Source organism: Podarcis erhardii (assembly GCF_964252035.2).
Source record: "Podarcis erhardii genome assembly, chromosome: 2".
In the NCBI taxonomy this organism is placed as follows: domain Eukaryota; kingdom Metazoa; phylum Chordata; class Lepidosauria; order Squamata; family Lacertidae; genus Podarcis; species Podarcis erhardii.
Genome location: NC_138498.1, coordinates 61,964,924 through 61,985,651, shown reverse-complemented (window position 1 = coordinate 61,985,651; position 20,728 = coordinate 61,964,924). Strand labels below are relative to the sequence as shown.

The 20,728-nt window shown below is 43.1% G+C and overlaps 1 protein-coding gene across 1 annotated transcript in view; it reads left to right on the top strand.

The window, feature by feature from the left end:
• Nucleotides 1-2,089: 2,089 nt before the first annotated feature.
• COL23A1 (collagen type XXIII alpha 1 chain) overlaps nucleotides 2,090-20,728 on the top strand; it is a 310,455-nt gene continuing 291,816 nt past the window's right edge. Inside the window, exons 1-2 of the mRNA XM_081851422.1 lie at nucleotides 2,090-2,551; nucleotides 11,377-11,446. Coding sequence (XP_081707548.1) covers nucleotides 2,285-2,551; nucleotides 11,377-11,446 — 337 coding nt within the window. The 5' untranslated portion in view covers nucleotides 2,090-2,284. The remainder of the gene's footprint in view (nucleotides 2,552-11,376; nucleotides 11,447-20,728) is intronic.

The following is a 20,728-nucleotide window of genomic DNA, read 5'->3' as shown; positions in this document are numbered from 1 at the left end:
AGTGCAATATATAAATGTAATAAAGAAATAAATACAGAGCTCAGTGGCAGAAGCATCTGCTTTGTATGGAAAAGTTCTCGGGTTCAGTCTCCAGCAATTCCAGGTAGGGCTGGGAAAGACCTGCCTAAAGGCCTGAAGAGCCATTTCCAGTCTGGGTACACTGTAGTGATCTAGATGACTCGTGCAACGCAGTTTCCTGTGTTCCTTTGTTGTTGAACACACTGCTTAAAGTACATGAGAGATGTGTTGCAGTGCAAGCAAGTGCTAGAAGCTGTGTTCTCCAACCTAAACACGCTTTCCTCCCATTGCTACAAACTTTCTGTGGTTGCTAACTGGGGACAACTCAGGGACACTGTATTTTTCCCCAGCTGGTAAATGTATTATGTGTTTTCAGATCCAATTCAGTATATATTTCAGCATGCACACTGAACACACTGCAACTTACTTCTGAGGACAGGAATGCTCTGCTATTCACTGCCCCACCTTTCCTCTTGGAGCCCAATCCTAAATGACTGTACTGTACTCACTTTTACAGTTAATGGGATCTGTGTTTTTCAAGTTTAGGATAGACCCTTCTCTAGCAGTGTTGCAAGTTAGCCTCACATCAGCCAAGGGAGCCAATCCTATGAATTAGAAACAAGCCAATCCTATGAATTAGAAACTCAGAAACAAGGCCAGAGGAACACACAGGATTGCAACTGAAGTTGAGCTGGGATTTGAATTTGTGCTGCCCACAAGAGCTCTAAATAAATGCTTTGGGGGGGTCAGGGTTTTGGAAACGGGCACCGTCGCTTTGCCCTGGCTCAAATTAATACCGACCCTCCGGCTGTGATCTCCTACCTGCTTATTTGGGAGTAAAAAGGTAAAGGGACCCCTGACCATTAGGTCCAGTCGTGACCAACTCTGGGTTTGCGGCGCTCATCTCGCTTTATTGACCGAGGGAGTCGGATTACAGCTTCCAGGTCATGTGGCTAGCATGACTGAGGCGCTTCTGGCGAACCAGAGCAGTGCACGGAAACGCCGTTTACCTTCCCGCCGGAGCAGTACCTATTTATCTACTTGCACTTTGACGTGCTTTAGAACTGCTAGGTTGACAGGAGCAGGGACCGAGCAACGGGAGCTCACCCTGTCGCAGGGATTCGAACTGCCGACCTTCCGATCGGCAAGTCCTAGGCTCTGGTTGAACCCACAGCGCCACCCGCGTCCCTTATTTGGGAGTAAGCCCCAGTAATTCCGTGGGAATACTTTCGACTGGCATGTTGCGCAGTTAATTTCCCTGCAGTTCAAATACTAAGGCGCAACGCTACGCATATCTACTAAGAAGTCCCACTGATTCAACTGCACCTCCTTCCAGATAAGTGGGTGCAGGACTGCAGCCTAAGGACACTGATATGTTTTAAAACAGATTTCTTTCTCTCTGTGTGTAAACCTTCCTGCGGGTTTGAAGGACGGGTTGCCCATAATAAGTGAAGCGTCACAAACAAATGCCTCTTTCCGAGTGGCTTCGTTGGGGTCTTTCGGGACTTTTGTGGCCCTTCCGTTTCGCAAAGTCGGGGCAAGGAAGAGGAGCCGCGCGCGGCGGAGCCCTCACCCCTCAACCCCGCCGCCTTCCACGTCCCTTGACAGACCTCGCCGGCTGCCTCCAGCGCTTGGAAATAGTCCCGGTGGCTTCAAGGGACGGGACCCTCTCCCAGAGCAAGCGACGGACAGGACGGCGACGATCACCCTCCTCAAAGCGCGGAGGCGCGCGGAGAGAGGAGAATCCTTCCGCATTTGACACCTCCGCAGCTGCAGGCACGACTCGAGGCTCGCCGACGAGCCCCTTCTTAACCCACCTCCCGCTTTGGAAGCGTCCTTCTCCCCTTTCAGCCGGGGCTATTTGCGCTGCTCCCGCGCGCGCGCTGGGAGGAGACTGAGGAGAAACCATGGGGGGGGGGGGAGAGGCTACCCGCGTCGGAATCCCCAGGGAGGACGAGGAGTGGGCTGGCGAGCTTCTCCCCCTCCCCAGTCCCAGAGCGCTGAGGGAGGAGGAGGAGGAGGAGAGTCCACCACCCACCTACCTCCCCGCCCCCGCCCCGCGCAGCTGGAGGGCCATGCTAGGGAAAGAGGCCACGCTTCCCAAACTTCCTGCCCCACTTTCCTCAACAGCCGGCTGCCAGGAGGTGCCGCCGCCGCCGAGCGCGCCCCAAGTGTGAGGAGCGAGGAGAGAGCCGCCTCAGGAGCCGCCGCCGCCGCCGCCGCCTCCCCCCTGAGGGGACCGTGAGCCCGCCACCCTCCCCGCGCAATGAGCGAGCCCCGGGAGAAGAAGGCGCCCGCGGCTTCGCCCCCCGGCGGCACTGGCAAGGGCCCCGCCGTCGTCTCGCTGCTCTTCTCGCTCCTCTCGGTGGGCGCCTGCTTCCTGCTCAACGCCAAGACCTCTCGGCTCGAGGGCCGGCTGGTGGCCCTCGAGGAGGAGTTGGCCGCCGGCCGCGCGTGGAGCCCCGGCGAGCAGCTGGGCGCCGAGCCCCTGCTCGCCCTGCTGCAGCCTCAGGTGGACGGGCTCCTGCAGGAGGTGAGTGGGCAGGGAGGCGCACGGGCTGCTGGCGCCTGCGACGCCTAGGACTCTGGAGGCGGGCAGGGCTGCCGCAGCTCTCTCCGTCCCCAGCTTCTCCAAAAACTCGCGGTGATTGACAGGGATCCACCGCGGCGAATGCCGAGAGCCCTGAGCCGCATGAAGAGTGCCTTCCAAGGCTGACCAAGCCTGGGAGCTTCACGAACGGGTCGTGGCCAGAGCTTTCGATCGGATGAAGCGCTGGCAGACCGTCGCTCCCCCAAGCGCGCGCTGTGCTATGTTCGCCTTGAAAGTGCCTTCCAGGACACTGGTGTCGCTTCTGCTGCAGCAGGCGAATCGGGTTACCTCTTCTCACTTAGCTGCTGGAGGGGCAGGCAGACTAGCGTCTCCAGCTTCTTTGAATGCGAAGTTTATGGGGTGCCCTTGGTTGCGTGCTGTTATCCTCCCCCTCCCTCCAATGAGCTTGGAACAACATTCCTTATCCTTCTCTCTCCACCCTCTTCCTCATTAAAACAGCCTAGGCTGAGATATATCGACTGGCCCAGTGTCTGCAGTGAACTGAGTGGCTTAGAACTCAGATTTCCTTGGCCCTTGTCACACACTGCCAGGAAAATATGTTCAGATTCCAGGGCTATGGGTTCCAAAAGGTGGGGAGCAAAAGAGTGCTTTTGAGCATGTGCAGAATGCTGTCCATCAGTACACTACAGCCAGCTCCAGTACATCTGGGATTAGAGGAGAAAGGGCTTTCAGATTAAAGCGTGTGATTTCATAAAATCATAGAATTGTAGCATTGGAAGGGATCAAAAGGATAATCAAGTCCACCCCCTGCAGTGAGGGAATCTTTCACCCAGCATGGGGCTCAAACCCAGTACCCTGAGATTAAGAATCTCATGCTCTACCAACTAAGCTATCACTCAGGGAAAAGCTTGGTCATTAGCACCTTTTGAAAACATACATTGGTGACTGAATCAAATTTTCAAAAATAAGTGCTATGGACCACTGAAGAAGTTTGAATATTACAAACATCACATTCTGTAAGACTGAGGAAATCCCCATCATTTTAACAATAATTCCTCAAAATAAGAGGTACTTTAGTAACCTTTTCATGTTAGTGCTATTGTAAGATTTAAAGAGAAATTTAATTGCATTTCTCGAGTACTTCTGAATAGAGTTGCAAAGGTTTACAAAGTGTGACCCATATCTTGGAGCTTGTGTGCTAATTGCATGATGAAAAGCATTTTGATGGATGCTAAGGCTTGTATGGAAGCAAAGTGCCAAACATTTTACTGCTTACAAAAGTTAATTGTGTTTCCTCAAGAGGACCTTCCTAATTGCCCAGCTTCTTTGATCCATGTGGTGATGAAACTTCATGATTCTCCACTGGTGGGTTCTCTTTTTGTGAGAACCACTAATATAAATGTGAGAAAGAGCCTTGTGGCACCATAAAGACCAACATATTTATTTATTTATTGCATAAGCTTTCATTATAATATAAATATGCAAGTCTTTAAAGTGCACAATATTTTTTTTTATTCTGTTGCAATGAGCTAATATTGATTATCTCTCCAGAGACTAGTGTGAAGGTTCATGCCAGAGGAGACAGAAAATGATATTGAACCAGTAGTTTTAGATAACATTCATGATGACACTTAGGGTTTTCTTATCCATAAGACTTTGGAGTATGTGGCCAGCTGTTTGAATTCTGGAGATCATGGATAGACTTTTTAATTGTTAAATGCTTCAGATCCAGACTCGCACTAAGAGCACAGTTTCCCTGTGAGTTGTCTTGATATTAGATTGTACAAGACAGCTCAGGTCTCTTGGTTGAGAATACTTTATGAAAAATATATGTAAAATAAGGTCAGAGTAAATCATTATGTAGGTATAGCTCCATTATGGAAAAATTGCCCCCAAATTGCTCAATGTTTAAACCTGACAGCAGTGTATACAGGCTGTCTTTAACCCGTTTTGCTGTTGATTGTGAGCAGGCAAGTCAAGGAAATAGTAGCAGGGAGTTTTCAGATGGACCTGACGGATACAGATCTTGCAGAGCTTCAAATGTCATCCATCAAACATGGACAGTTCTGGATAGTGTGGGCATGCTTCCCAGGCTACATGGATTCTTAAGTCTGCTGTATTACTAACAGCTCACTCATGTAAGGCAATTGTCCAATAACTGTTAAGCATATTCCATGCTAATCCCTTTGCTGTCACAGTAAAACTTGCAGTATATCCTGGAGTGCGCTCCTGGCTATAGATAGAGCACTTGTATCAGTATTTTGGATTTGGGATGGAATTTCTATGTCGTTTGTATGATCAGTTCAAGGTTGTTTGTATGTGATAAGTAACTAGAACAGCCTTCCCTAGCCTGCTGCCCTCCAAATGTTTTGGACTACAACTCTTATTGGTCCCAGCCAGCATGGCCAGGTTCGTGAGGACTGATGCAAGCTGCAGTCTGAAACATCTGAAGGGCACACGGTTAGGAAAGACTGATCTAGAAGAGCAAGAGGGGAGGAGTGGGGAAGTCGCTTTTGGAGTAGGAGTAGGAGTAGTGCAGCAAAAGGAACTGACATAGCAGAAACAGTTCTTTACTTGGAATGATAATTACGGATAAGATATGGACAGCATATATATGTTGGTTTGATTTTAGGTTGAAGAGGCATCATTGTAAAGATAGCAAAATACAGATGGGAGGCAAAATCTTAGCTCTCTAATGGGAACTTTCATCTCTGTCCAGATACATTTTGCAAATCATTAATTTTTGTATAGTATTACAAATTATTTCTTGCCCTGTAAAATGGAATTCGATTGTTGGATAATATGTAATTGTTGAGCAATTTTTGAGCATATTTGAGAATTTTTTTGAAGTCTTTTGACTGTACTGAAGCACTTGGATGATAAATCAATGAATAATTTACACTGTTGATTACCCATTGATTAATACCATGTATGGGCGGGGTAATAATAATAATATATTACTACTTCTACTACTACTGTTACTATTGCTAAGTCAGCTGCTTTGTTTTAAATGAGTGCCAGTGAAATTCTATGTGTGTCTGCTCCAGGTTAAGTTCTGAGCTTATATCCAGGTATGCATGTGTAGGATTGCAGTCTAAGTCTGCAAAACTTTACACATTTAGTGGTGTATAAGCCCCATTGAACTCAGTGGACTTCTCAATAAATGCACCTAGAATTACACTATAATGTCTTGCAATTATTGGCTACGGTGAAGGTTACATTTCCATGATGGGCATTTACTAAGATCATATTTACGTTCATATAAATAAATAATATGGAAATCCATATGTTCCTTAGGGAATGCTTTCTTATTATTTATGTTCTTATGATGATAGGGTGGCCAGGTGAAAGAAAGAAAGAAAGAAAGAAAGAAAGAAAGAAAGAAAGAAAGAAAGAAAGACAGACAGACAGACCAGGGCTCCTGCTCCTGTATTAGTTGTGTAGAAGAGATAATTTTATGTAAGCTACACATGCTGAAATTTCATTCTCTGCAAAACTATTAAAGCTGCCAGAGCCCTCACCTCTCCTTTACTTGGCCACCCTAGTAGTAGGCTCATATCCTTAGCAACATTCCCTGAAACTTACTACTACATTTTAGGTGTTTGACAGTTAAGGACTGTGCATTACTTGTTGCATTATGTGAATCACTTCCTTTTATAATATTGTCATGTATGTCAGAAGATAATTCTTAGCCTCAAAATCCACAGTATGAAGAACTAGTTCTTCATTGCCTTCCTATATTTTATAAGATGGTTCACTGGTTTCCTTGATGCTATTTGCTCATGTGCATAAGCCACAAACGGACTTGATGGCTTCAGGATTTGAACAATTCACTGGTTGACTAAGGAATAACGGAAGGCAGTATAGAAAAGCAATCTTAAACCTTGGAAGTTCTTTTTGCTAAAGCGTTTCCTTAAGGGAAGCAAATGTAATGTTGCCTATTAACTGTATTGCGAGTTTGTTATTTTTAGTTGTTATGGGACAGTGCCAAAGAAGGGAGGAGATGTCACTGAAGGGAGATCAGTGATGGCATGCTAGCTGAAAGAAGAGAGCTCCAAGGGGGCATTGCAGCATGTGGTATAGCTCACTCTCATACTGCACAAAATGTCCCAAGAGTATCTCTGTAGGCGAAACCACACAGTCATGGAGATCTCAAATGAACTTGCATAGAAATATTCTTAAGGACAAGAACAGCTTGTCGTCAAAGGGTGAACATTTCTCCCAGGCTACCACCTCTCTGACCTGTCAGACCTTGTCCTAAAGGAAACCTGTAGAATTCCTCTAATCAATAAGTTAGGAAATCTTTGGTGAATACACAGAACCAATAGGCTAAGTAGAGAAACTTCTCTGTTTTTGTTAATAGATTGTATATAGCTGGGCAAACTGCCTTCCTCCAACGAACATTCAGAGTTACTTTGGAGGCAGCCAGTTTGCCCAGCTATATCCATCATTATCTTGGAACTGGTCCTCACCAACAGGGAGAAACTGACCAACAACGTGGAAGTACTGGGAACTCTTGGAGGAAGTGATCGTGTCCTTTTTAGTTTCATCATACAAAGGCATTTTGATTCAAAAATAAAAAAAGATTAATGCTTTTCATGAAATATTTTTCCATCTTATCATGCATTTGCCACTTTTAGTGAAATCCTATGCAATCTTGTTCAGAGGCAAGTCCCATAGAGTTTAACGGAGTCTACTCCCAGGTAAATTGTGCATAGGATTACAGCCCAAATGACAGTTCCAATTTGTATGTTGTGCCCTGCATTTTTTCATTTACAGTGGTACCTTGATTTAAGAACAGCTTAGTTTATGAACAACTTGGATTAAGAACGCTGCAAACCCGGAAGTAGGTGTTTTGGTTTGTGAACTTTGCCTTGCAATAAGAACATGTTTCGCTTCCTGTTGAGTGTGTTCTATTTGTAAAATGCTGCTATGGGAAAGCACACTTTGGTTTAAAAACACTTTGGTTTAAGAACGGACTTCCGGAACAGATTAAGTTCATAAACCAAGGTACCACTATGTTTGCACTTGTCCTTTTGTCACTTTGGTTCCAGATAAATCCTTAGGACGGCTTAGAAAATCAAACAACTTAATCTTTTTATATAGAATAAATCAGTTAAATCCCCATAAACAAGTACAAATTGCACTCCAAAAAGTAAACATAAAAAGTTGCTTGAAATAACACCCAACTCACTTCTCAAACCCCTGCTAAAATTTATGTTTTCACTGTTCTCATGTTAGATTGGAATCTGCCGGCAGGCTTTCCTGGGAAGGGAATTCTTATTCTTAAAATTTATATACCACCCTTCACCTGAGGATCACAGGGCTGTTTACAATATAAAGAGGAGCAGTTAACTACTGAGAGAGTCCTGCTCTTCTGTGTCTGCCAATCAGGGCAAAGAAAAGGCTCTGGGCTGGGTCTCTTCTAAGTGTATTCTGAGTTTGACGAAAGAAATTTTTCCTCAATCTTGGCTGTGGTTGTTTAGGGCTTAAAGGTTAAAACTAGCACTCATAATTGCACTTGAAAAGAAGGTGGAAAGCAACTGGTTTTAGCATCTGGTTAATGTATTCCCTTTGACTCACCCTGTAACTAATCAGGCAGACACTTTTGGACCTGGCAAAGTTTCTCAGCAGTCTTTGGAGGCAACCCCATACAGAGTGCATTACAGTAGTCCACGCTGAAGGTTACAAAGCCATGTGTCTCAGAGACCATCCTTCTGTAGGAGTGACCACAGCTGCTAAATGAGTCAAAACTGAGGGGTATTATTATTATTATTATTATTATTATTATTAATAATAATAATAATAATATCACAGCCCTACCTGGAAATTCAGGTGTGTTTTATCTGGTCTTCTTTTGATTGTAGAACTTTTAAAGGCAGGGATTATCTCTTACTGTGTTAGAAAAATGCTTATAAGTGGTTTTAGTTAGGAATGTAGGTGAGCACTATATAAATAATCTAAAGAAAGCAAAGAAGGAAATATAACAGTGAATGTTTAAAACTGCTTTGGACTCTGGACATGTGGATTCTTATGTATTCTCCATAAGTGGGGATATAGTTTTTTTAAAAAAATGACAAAACTCAGCAAGGAAAAATGCCATTCTGTCCTAACTTCTTCTTTGCTGTCATGTACACTTCAAGCTCTAGATATGGCAGTTCAGCATCCTCCACTTTGGATTCTTATGACATCATTAATTGCATATCATCAATGTGAATTTTACATCTGGAAAATTAATTGTTATTTGAATTTGCAACATTTAATTTTTTAGAAAATTGGTTTCAGCAGCTAGTATTTGCACTTGATTTTAATGTAGAATATTGTTAGAAATGTCTGTCATTGTTTAGTTAAAAATTGAGTCATAGAGCAGAAAACCAGCAGAGACATTGGGAAGTAATTAAAACTTTGCAGGGGGTGCAAAATCCGAATATGGTTATCTGTTCAAATATTTAATAAGTTTACGAAGAGCTTTTTGGAAGTATAGCCAAATGAAATTCTAAATAGTGCAGTCAAAGGCTTCTCTGTAAACTTTACTTTGGTACCAAGTTGCCATTTAACTAAAAAAATTAATGCATTAACACCCCCTGCCCAAAGACTGGAATGTAGTAATACCTCTCTACTTGTTCTGAAACAAAGACTTCAGTTCAAAGTGGATGGTCTTCATGCTAGAGCAGAAATGTTAATGAGTGCAGATTAAAGAAGTATGTAGTTGTAAACAAACAACACTGGTTTAATTCACAATAACTATATTGTTTCCTAGTAGCCTTAAAAACATTCAGCTTATTGGCCAGTCCTAAAACTTGGAAGTGTCTGCAACTATGGTTGGAACTAGACATTTTGGAACAATATGGTTTTGCAATTGAGGGAGTGAATCAAAATGTGAGTGCTTAATCCTTTCCTTGAATTCTCCCCTGCATGTTCTCCCAGACCATAAATGATCTACACACACCCAAAGGAAATCCCTACTTAAGGAGAAACACCGTGGCTTGGCATTTGTGGGAGAGAATTGGAGCAAAACATAGCAAAATGGTTGTGGTGTTTGTGCTACAAGCAGATCCATTATGGTTGCTATTGCTGCTGTTTTTGTTATTTAGTATTATTTACCGTATTTTTCGCTCTATAAGATGCACCAGACCACAAGACGCACCTAGTTTTTGGAGGAGGAAAAAAGAAAAAATATATTCTGAATCTCAGAAGCCAGAACAGCAAGAGGGATCACTGCGCAGTGAAAGCAGCAATCCCTCTTGCTATTCTGGCTTCTGTGACAGCTGCGCAGCCTGCATTCGCTCCACAAGACGCACACACATTTCCCCTTACTTTTTAGGAGGGGAAAAGTGAGTCTTATAGAGCAAAAAATACGGTTTTAAATTTATATACTGCCCTTCATCAGAAGACTGCAAGGTGGTTTACAACATACAGCACAAATATCTGTACAGTACAAAAACCAAAACTTGCATTTCTTCATCTTAAAAGACAAAACAGTCCCATGGATGCTAACTAATGTGAAATACAACCAAGAGTTGTTTAGTGTTGCTACCCATGTTGTTGGGAATTCAGCAGTCTTTCTAAATGACAACCCTTAAGCATTTCATAAAATAAATAACTAAGTTAGGGATTTGTAGGTAAGCCTTCTTGAACTCTGCACAGAAGAACATGGAGAAGTACGCTAGTCACCAATGTACTAGGATTGTTCTGTTTCTGAATCAGTTCATCACACTTGGTTTAAAAAAACCCATCACCCCCACCAAAAATGACCCCAAGATTAGAAAAGCCTTCTTCATATACAGGCAGGGACAATACTTTAAAGCCTGGCCTAATTTGCAGTGCAGGAAATATTCTGATTTTGTAAAAGTTCACCACGAAATTCAACCATGATTTTCTCATGGAGAAAGGTGACACAAAAAGATTAAACATGGGCCAAGTTCCTAGGTTATTACCAAACATCAGCTAACAATTATGCACCTTTATTTCAACCACCCAAGTGAGATCCTGCCAACTACTAACAGTAACTACCCTGCTTACCATGTCCTATGTGGAGTCACTGAGCCCACCAATTTAATTTAGGTTCACCTATTCTTTCCACATGGCATTCACTCTGAGAAATGAAGCAACATGTGGCATTAACAGGAATCATTTCATTGTTTTTGTAAACCAGTATTATTATGGGAGTGCTGTATCATAGAATCTCATAACTGTAGGCTAAAACAGTGAAATGGACTTCCTCAAAAGGGGTGGACTCTCCTTCCCTGAAGGTTTTTAAGCAGAGGTTGGATGGCCACCTGTCATGGATACTTTACTTGAGATTCCTGTTGTGCTGGGAGTTGGATTAGATCAGGCACCCCCAAATTCAGCCCTCCAGATGTTTTGGGACTACTATTCCCATCATCCTTGACCACTGGTCCTGCTAGCTAGGGATCATGGGAGTTGTAGGCCAAAAACATTTGGAGGACCAAGGTTGAGGAAGCCTGGATTAGATGATCCTCAGGACCCTCCCAACTCTACAATTCTGTGGTTCTATGATTCTATGAAGTCTTCTACAAAGAAACTTAAGACGGCACATCACATGCTAACAATACAGATTGTGGTCAATCTGTACAGTTTTAAATCTCATGGTTTCAGTGGGTGGGAGGGGATATAAGCATGTGCTTAACTTTCCTAATGAAATCAGCAGGCTTTAATGCTTAACTGTGGATTGTATGTATAGGAATAATAGCAATAATATACTTTAAAGGGCGCACTTGCATGTGCACACCCACACCACTTCTTTTCTGTAATTATATGTTTTTTGTCCTCCCCCCTACCAACAGAAACTGAGTGAAGGATTAGCCAAACTGCGTACAGCAAGAGACGTATCATCTGAATGCAGGTGCCCACCAGGTATGTAGAATGGTCACTTGTTGTTACTGAGAATGTATTACCAGAAAAATATGAAAAACACCTGCAGTGATTTTTTTATGATGAGAATTGTCCTCCTGACATGCATTTGCCCATGTGCAATTGCAAAGAGGTCTTGACTGTAGAAAGGTTATCTTCCCTCTCAAAGTACCGTATTTTTCGCCCCATAGGGCGCACCTAGTTTTTTGGGGGGGGAAATAAAGAAAAAAAAATTATTTTCCCTCCAGGTGCGGGGCTGGGGAGGGGGAAGCCCGAGCTTCCCCTGCCCCCTGCCCCCAGCCCCCACAACAGGCTGCTATCCACAAGCGGAGAGCTGCGCAAAGCCTGGAGAGCGAGAGGGGTTGGTGCGCACCTACCCCTCTCGCTCTCCAGGCTTCAGCTAAAGCCTGCATTTGCCCCATAGGACACACACACATTTCCCCTTCATTTTTGGAGGGGGGAAAGTGCGTCCTATAGGGCGAAAAATACAGAAATCTGACAGACTTCTCTGCTGCAGATGATAAGAAACGAGTAGCTGATGTGATAAATTCATTGCCCTTTGTGATTTCCACAATGGCTTTGCTCTCATCATGCTTTACATTATGCCCGATATAGAAATTATACTTACATGCTTTTTCTGTTTATCAAAAGTACCGTATTTTTCGCGCCATAGGGCGCACCAGACCATAGGGCGCACCTAGTTTTTAGGGGGGGGAAATAAAGAAAAAAAATTATTCCCCCCCCCCCAGCCCCAAAGAGCAAAGAAGCCAAGACAGCGAGCGGGATCCATCCCGCTGGCTGTCTTGGCTTCCTCTTTAGCCGCGCGCAACCTCTCCAGCCGGGAGAGGCTGCGCGCGGCTTTGGCATAAGCCAAGGCAGTGAGCGGGATGGATCCCGCTTGCTGCCTTGGCTTCATTTTTAGATGCGGGGCTGGGGCGGGGGAAGCCCGAGCTTCCCCCGACCCCAGCCCCCAGAACGGGTCCGGGAGAGGCGACAAGGTTGCGAAGCCTTTGGAGCGCAGTGTGAGTTCCCACTGCGCTCCAAAGGCTTCAGGGATAGCCACCTGAAGCCTTTGGAGCTTTTGGTGAAGCCCCGCTGCGCTCCCAAGGCTTCAGGTGGCTATCCCTGAAGTGTGGAGAGGGACCCCTCTTTCTCTCCATAGGATGCACACACATTTCCCCTTCATTTTTGGAGGGGAAAAAGTGTGTCCTATAGAGCGAAAAAAACGGTAACCTTTGTCGAATCTCCAAGTCCTTTCACTGAGTCGGTGGCGGACTTTGAGCTCTCAAATTTCAGTGACACCCTGTGCGACACCAAAATTTGGCATCCCTCCACCTCTCTTGCTCCATTCTACATCATTGTCGTTGCGCCCCTTGCAGTGCAGCGTCCAGTGCAGCCACACTACCCTAAAACCATCTCTAACTTACTATGTAAGAACTGCTTTTACATAGTCACCCTATAAGCTTTTCACCGCTCATCGTAGTAAATAACTCAAATGAATAATTGAATGGTTTTGATATGTTTTTGTTACAGCTGTGTTTTGTGAGGTCAAACTAATGAATAAGTGTCTAATGGCTTCAGTATGGACAAAGTATGCAAATACTCAGTTGTTTGTATGAATATTGCCCATAATACTTGGAGCAGCATGAAGCATGCTATCCCATATTAGACATGTCTGCGCATCATATGAGCAGGGTCGTTTTTTAGATGATGGGGTCAAATGCTTCCATATGAATATCTTTGTTTTGTACAGAAACCAAAGTCCACCTACACATCGTTGGTTCATATATTATTTAGTAATGAAAACATCGCAGGCTCCAGCATTTGGAACCATAACAGACAAAAGATTGTAAGCAGGAATTTTCCTGACCTAAGTGGACATAAAACTTATAAGTCTGGCTCAGCATCGTTTCTGAAATCGTGAGAAAGTGGAAAGCATGCTATCTTCTTTTGATCTTTAAATTATGTATAATAGTTTTAAATATTCAACTTATAGCTCTTTTAAACGTAACAGTATAATTGCAGTCCTCTTACTTAGCTAACCACTAGCAAATAAATTGATAGCTGTCTTTAAGCTCAAAGTCTAGACTGACTTTCTTTAAAATAGGCTAGATTGATTGAGACGTTAATCTAAAATTCTTTCTTGCATGTCAAAATGTCAGTTACGTTTGAGGAACAGGAAGTCTGTCTAATTTTTAAATGTATGTTTTGGTTGTTGGAGCAGAAGGAATATCTTTCATTGGGGTTTCCGATTACAGTCTTGTGTCCATTTTGCATTGAAATGTATGCTTCCACTGCAGAGTTAGTCTCGATTCCTAGCAGAGTAGACATAGCATTATTGTTACAATGGGCTGGCATTACTGTTGGCGGACCTTATCCTTAGCGCAAAAGCACTTGTGAGGCTGATTTGTAGGATTGAGCTGTTCCTTATTTTTGCCTTCTCTTTTTGTTAATACCTACACTTGAAAACAAAATACAGCTAGGTTCCCTGATTATGATGACACTGGTCTGCTAGCTAGGAAAAGTGATGCAGGATCTGGGTAAGTGAGGGAGTTTGGGGTTGCATTTGACATTTTGCAGTCAACTGATATCTGCTAATGTTAAGTGGTTAGAATAGCTTAGAAGGTTCTCTTGCTGGCCTTTTGTTCACCCTGCCTACTGGGTCATAAAGCCACCACCTTTCTGAAGCTAAGCAGGTATGAGTCTGGTCAGTGTCTGGAGGAGTGACTGCTTGGGAACCGCATGTGTGCCATTTTGGGCTCCATCTCAGGAGAACAGTGAGATATAAATGCAGAATTAAAAAATATGACAGGAAGACAAAATAAGAGAGTGTGACGGGAAGGATTGAGTGAAACCCGTCTCCTTCTTTATGTGCTTCTTTTTGTCCTTCTGTTCTTCCTGAGAAGCAATCTTCTTGCCTACCTGCCTTCTTCTCCATCCTCCTCCATTCTTTGGTCTCTTCAGGGCCAAACCGGACAATAAATCTTCACTCAGATTGCCAGTCATTTTAAAGGAAGATATATAGGGAGAGGTTTCGATCAGGGCTGCAGTGCTGAGGGGAGGGACATTTATCCCTCCCTGCACATGATTTCCCCTATCTGCATTGCCCCTCACTGTGGGGAAAATCATGTCAATTTCTGTATGAAACTGAATTCGTGACTTGGAAACAAGGGAAGCATGTGGCTGTGGCTTTCAGCTTGGCAACTGCCATGCCTATAGTTCTGCTTTAAAAGGAGAAGAAAAATATTCCAGGAACATGGTAAAATTGCCTTCCAGCAGAGTGATTATACTCATACACAGACTAATTTATTGGTAGATCTACTTACTGGGCAATTACAGGAGTTGCGGCCAGTATTGTGGCAAAATTCTCATTTAACTGGATCAGTATATGAGGTGCCAGTTATGGCCAGCATCTAAAGAGCTACCACTTAGCTGTGCTCAGAGTCTTGGGGCATGGCCAGTAGGACTGGCCTTTTAAATTTTAAATAGCAGACACACATGTGATGTAACATAAACTATTTTGGAAAATCACCTCCACTAAAAAAACAACATTTGTTGCATGGGATGTAGGTTGCTGATTAAGACATATGGAACCAGCCAGTGGTGTAGGCTCTTGGGATCTTGGCCTGAAACCACAGAACCATGATTCATTAAACAAAAAAATATTTGGGTTCAAACACTATTATAAATTGCGACACATGATTGAAAATTGATCAAAAGATTCAGACACTTGCCATGCTCTCCTTGCTGCCTTGGAGTCTATGTTAGGACCTATTGCGTGTCGAGACCCCGCAGCCACCCTCTCATTGGAAATAACATACACAAGGACACAGATATCAGGTTTATGTTATTGGGCAAGTTTTGGCCACAACTTTATTGAATTACAGAATGTGAGTGGTATTGGCTTAGGCATTGATTGGACCTGACTATATCTGACTCCTGCCCATTGTGCAGGAAGTCCAGTAAGGGTAAGCCACCGGTAGGGGGAGCCCTTCGATGCAAACCAACTCAAGCTCCCCCTGGTGTTCCCGTCGGGGTCGTGTCAAGGCCCTAGCCCCCAGCCGGGCTTCGGACAAGATCAACACTCCCGGATTCCTTTAACGGAATACCCTTAAGCATGGAGGGGCAGGTGATGGCCACACCTCCCCTCCCCCATACAAGGTCAAACAATGCCTAACCACAACCCTAACAAAATTGTGGCGATTGCTATGAGGTAGGCGAAAACCAAGTGGCCAGTGCCAATTTGCCAAGAGGAAAAATTCCTACCAGCCCCCTCGGACAACCAAGGCAACCAATCAAAGTCCATAGCAAGGCCATTGCCTAACCTGCAAGATAGGGAGGGAGGGAGGATGATTGAGGAAGCGAGCCAAAGTGGAAGTCCTCTGGCTCGCTCCTCAGTTTAAACAGCCCCAGGCCACGTCCCCCCGGCCAGCGGATTGGCCGGGATACCCCAGGCAACAGGGGACAAAGTCCCCCGCCCCCGGTGGGGAGGGGGTGGCCACGCGGTCCACCGCAACTCCTCCCCACTGGGAAGTAGAGCAGATTTGTAATATCACTGGGGTATACCGCTCACTTACGCCTGGTCCAGTGATCAACAGGCGCCACAGAGGCTGTGGGACCCTTTAAACGACTCTAGGGAGACATAGGGAGGGCAGATGAAGTAACTGGAGATTAAGGAGAAAAGCATAGAGGAGAACCAGAATGGAGGAGGATGGCTGTTTGAGACATGGGAAGAGGGAAGACAGTACTTTCAACAGGTGTTCCTGAGGAAGGAGGCAAGGCAGCCAGCAGGAGTAAGTGTCATTCTGGGCAGTGAGAGGAAGGCAGGGTGGGGAGAGCAGTAGGAACTTGCCCACTTGAAAGAGGTGATCCATACTCATACTCTTGGCAAAGAACAGAGGCCCTGGGAACAGCAGTAAAGTTAAGCTGGATCCTTTATTAAAAATATTTCTTAATTTAAAACCAACAAATAAATGAAAACATGAAACAAGACAAGAGTCAAACAAAAACAGAAAAAATTTAAAAACCCACAAAATCATCCAAAATGTTTGTGCATATAAGTAAAGCTATGAATGTTGGTGCCAGACATGCCTCCTTAGGAATGACATTACAAAGGTGGGGTGCTACTCAAGAAAAGGCCTTCTGCTAAAGAGGCTACCTGATCTTAATTCATAGACACTGTGGTATGGTATTTGGATCTCTGGCTGTTTAGGGTATTCAATATAAGCTGGGCATTCTTTAGGAGAGGAAAAAGGTCCTTCTAAGTCTTCTAGCTGGGACTCATGGACACCTGACATGGCCTGGCACAACCTGGGTAACCCCTGAGAGGCACGGGTGGGACCAGGAGAAACTTGTGATTGGAGAGGAACCATTCCACTACAAAGTATGAGAGAGATGACTCTGGGAAAGATCTGTGGCTGACACCCCAAGGACAGCCCTTGGGGGGCCACAAGAATGCTTCTTCAGGTCCACAGCGGGTGCTAGACAGAGCTCCGTTTCTTGAGAGAGAAGCCAGACTATAGACTTAAGACCCCTATGCCCTGTTTAGAACTTCTCCATGTCCTGTCTTTCTTTATGGAGCCCATGGATGAGGGATAGGATCACAGTTGTCTACAAATAACCAAATGTTCTTGATCTCAAGTTAACTTTCTGTAACTTTCAAAAAATAAATTGCAAGGTTTATTGATCTCTCATTAATGCAGAGGCTCAATAGGACTTGCTCCCAACCAAGTGTGTACAGGAACACAGCCTTAGCCACAACTAACTTAAGTTGTGTGGAAAATGCAGATATTACACTGGAAGTGTCCTCTGAAACTCTCAAGTAGCGATCTTTCTATAAAGCCTTTGGCATAGTTGACCACCAGAGGGAGCTAATATTATTTCATGAATACCATAGAAACCAAAGTATTGAAACCATTAAGAGAAATTTGCTAATAAATCATCTGAAATCCATTCTATAATGTGGAAAATTGCTCTAGAGCTTTGCAAGCCAAATAGTCTAGAAAAACTGTTCAGTTTCTCATTTGTTCTCTTTATTTGGCTATTAATGCATCTAGATAAGGTTTTCTGCTGTAGTGTGACTGGAACTTCATGCAAGTGCCATAGCTCAACTACAGTCTCAACAGTATTGTGTGTAGAATATTGTGTGTACAATAAGGGCTTTTTTTACACTTTGGACTGGAACATTGCATGATGAAAGGGAAACTGAATCAAAATACTTTTTGTACAAGCAGAAGGACAGTAACTGCTACAGAAACTACTTAACGTATCACAGTATGAACCTAGTGCCAGCATTTTTTGAGTCTTATTTTTTGAAATAGTTTCTTTCCACCTACGTTTCTGTGAATTTAGCAAATGGTTCTTAAGTAGAAATACATTATTATGTTGGAAGGTTGCGACATTGTAGAATATTTCACCTAAATATTCAAGTTGTAGAATTTATTGCTAACACCACTGAAATGGGCACCACTGAAAAACAGTGTTTCTGCTTTGATTTTAAGCTGAATAGTAAATTTGTGCCCTAATCCAATTTCTCTCTCTCTCTCTCTGTGTGTGTGTTACACAACCACCCACAGAGTAGGTGTGGTATGTATTTATGTATCATAAAACTTGTGTATTCACAGGTTTTGGATTCAGGTTAAAGCTAGCATGAGTGAGCACTCATGGGAGGTACATCTGCTCTCCTTTCAACAATGTCCCTCTCCTTTCCTTCCCCTCCTTGTGCCACAGTCATCAGGAGCAAGTTTGTTTGTTTTTGAGATGGGGGCTGCTGGGGTGAGGAGGGGGAGGGAAAATCCATTTTTGGCAGGCTTGTCTTGGATCCAAGACATAATGGTTTATATATGACCAGGATTTCTTCTTCATTACCGTTTGTAGACGAGAGCCATTCTTCACTGTGTAACAAGGGATTTCTTTTTGCAATGTTAGAGGCACAGACCAGTGTTGTTAGTGTTAGATCTGAGACAAATATTCATTCAATAATTGATTGCAACATAACCTATATAAAGTAGAGCATTTTCACTTGAAAAATGCATTGCGAGGCACATAACTGTCACTCTTTTAGTAACAGACATCTTGAGATTGTCAGAACTCGTAATAGATCCTAAGCGGTTTACCTTGTAATCGTTTTTTCTTTCATAATTCCTGTTTGTCTGTTGTATTGAGGAGCAACCTATAGGGTGAAGGAGAGCAACTGAAAGAAAGCTTTGGACTTCTGAGCAGCTCAAGATCCTTCTTGTAAGAATTTTACTCTGGTGTGTGAAATAGCTGTCTGTCTAGCAAATCTATGACTATTTCACAATAGTACTACAGTAGCTGGCCTCAAACAAGCAAAAAATTGGAGAATAAACCTCCATTCATAATGTCTTGTCTCCTCAAGGATTAAAAAAAAAAAAGATGTTTCATTCTCAAATTAATAATGTCTGCATGTATAATTTTATGAAAGATTCAGGGTTGTTCGTGGAACATTAAGTTAATTCAAAACAAGTATTTCCCAATATTGTGCTGGTTTACAAAAACAATGAAATGATTCCTGTTAATGCCACATGTTGCTTCATTTCTCAGAGTGAAAGCCATGTGGCAAGAATAGGTGAACCTAAATTAATTTCGTGGGCTCAGTGACTCCACATATGACATAGTAAGTGGGCTAGTTACTGTTAGCAGTTGGCAGGATCTCACTTGGGTGGTTGAAATAAAGGTGCATAATTGTTAGCTGATGTTTGGTAATAACCTAGGAACTTGGCCCATGTTTAATCTTTTTGTGTCACCTTTCTCCGTGAGAAAATCATGGTTGAATTTTGTGGTGAACTTTAACAAAATCAGAATATTTCCTTCACTGCATATTAGGTCAGGCTTTAAAGTATTATTATTATATTTATTTATTTATTTATTTATTTATTTATTTATTTAAAGCTCCCAAACTTTTTAAACATGACAAATTATTGGGAAGATGATTTCAGTCTTTTAAAAACAAAGACAGAGTGGCACACTTAGAGTATCATATGTTCCAGTCAAGAGATCTGTTAGCAATTTTGTTTAAAGAAGGAGCAATTGGCAGTATTATTAGTTGTAGACCTGTTGCCAAATCTGTCCCCATTGCACTTTCCCATGTTCATGTCCAAAAGATGACAGAGCTGCCCTTCCTGGCTCCATCTGCATATTTATGACAGGCCTCAAAGGGGCATCTGGAGTGATATCTGTGCACCACATGTGTTGATGTTGCAGCAGAAGGTTGGCTTGTCCAAGCAATTACCTGCAGTAGTTAGCAGTCCTGGAAATAAGTGAAGTAATACACATCTGAAATGGCTCTCAGGAGCAAAGGACTTCATGCTGCCTGAGAACGCGGTCAAGAATATGATTAATCCATAGTGAATAATACTCGGTAATATGGAATGAGAAACGCTAAGCATGTAAAACTAACATTATTGAAGCAACTAGTAATTGAAAACACTGCAAGCCCTTAAATGCAGAGTTCTTCATTACGTATTCTGAAAAATAAAATAAAAATGGCTTTTATAGCATGTCCTGGCTAATAGCTGTCTGATTCTTTTTTCCAACCTTCAGAGCAGAGAGCATTAATTAGGTTAAAACACAGTTGTTCCTCTCTTGGCTTCAGGGTTTTTTTAAAAAAAAAGATATTTGGTTTCTTAAGCTCTTCAGGAACAAAGTAGTAGCATATAAATTAGAATGAAATGAAAGGGACATCCAAAAGAGAAAGTATTGTAGTAATGCCCAATATTTTTTCTGCCTTCAGGGAGAAACTTGTCACAGGGACCACAAAATAACCATATCACAAGGGCGGTGGGAAGTCTTCAACCAGAAAGAAAGAAAGAAAAGCAAGCAATTCTCTTCTCTCAAAAATAAAAACACAGGGGTAAGAAGAGCAGGCCACAGCTCCACCCTAAAACAAAACAAAAACAAAAAATAGGAAAGTGCTCTCAACTCTTAACTGAAGTAATAAAATAAAACTCTGTGCCCAAGGACTAGAACATGGTCATGGTTCCGTGAAATTATAGGCCAGTTAGCTTAATGTCTGGGTAAATTGGTGGAAAGTATTATTAAATTCAAAATTATCAAGCATATAGAAGGACAAGCCCTACTGAAGAAGAATCAGCTTGACTTCTGCAAAAGTGAATCTTGTCTAACCTTTTCAAATTATTTAAGAGTATCAGCAAGCATGTGGATAGAAGTGGTTATCTGAAAATCGCATCTTTGTCTATACAACCCTGCCTGGATGCTCAGGTCCTCGGGTGAGCACCTTCTCTTGGCCCCATCAACATCAGAAGC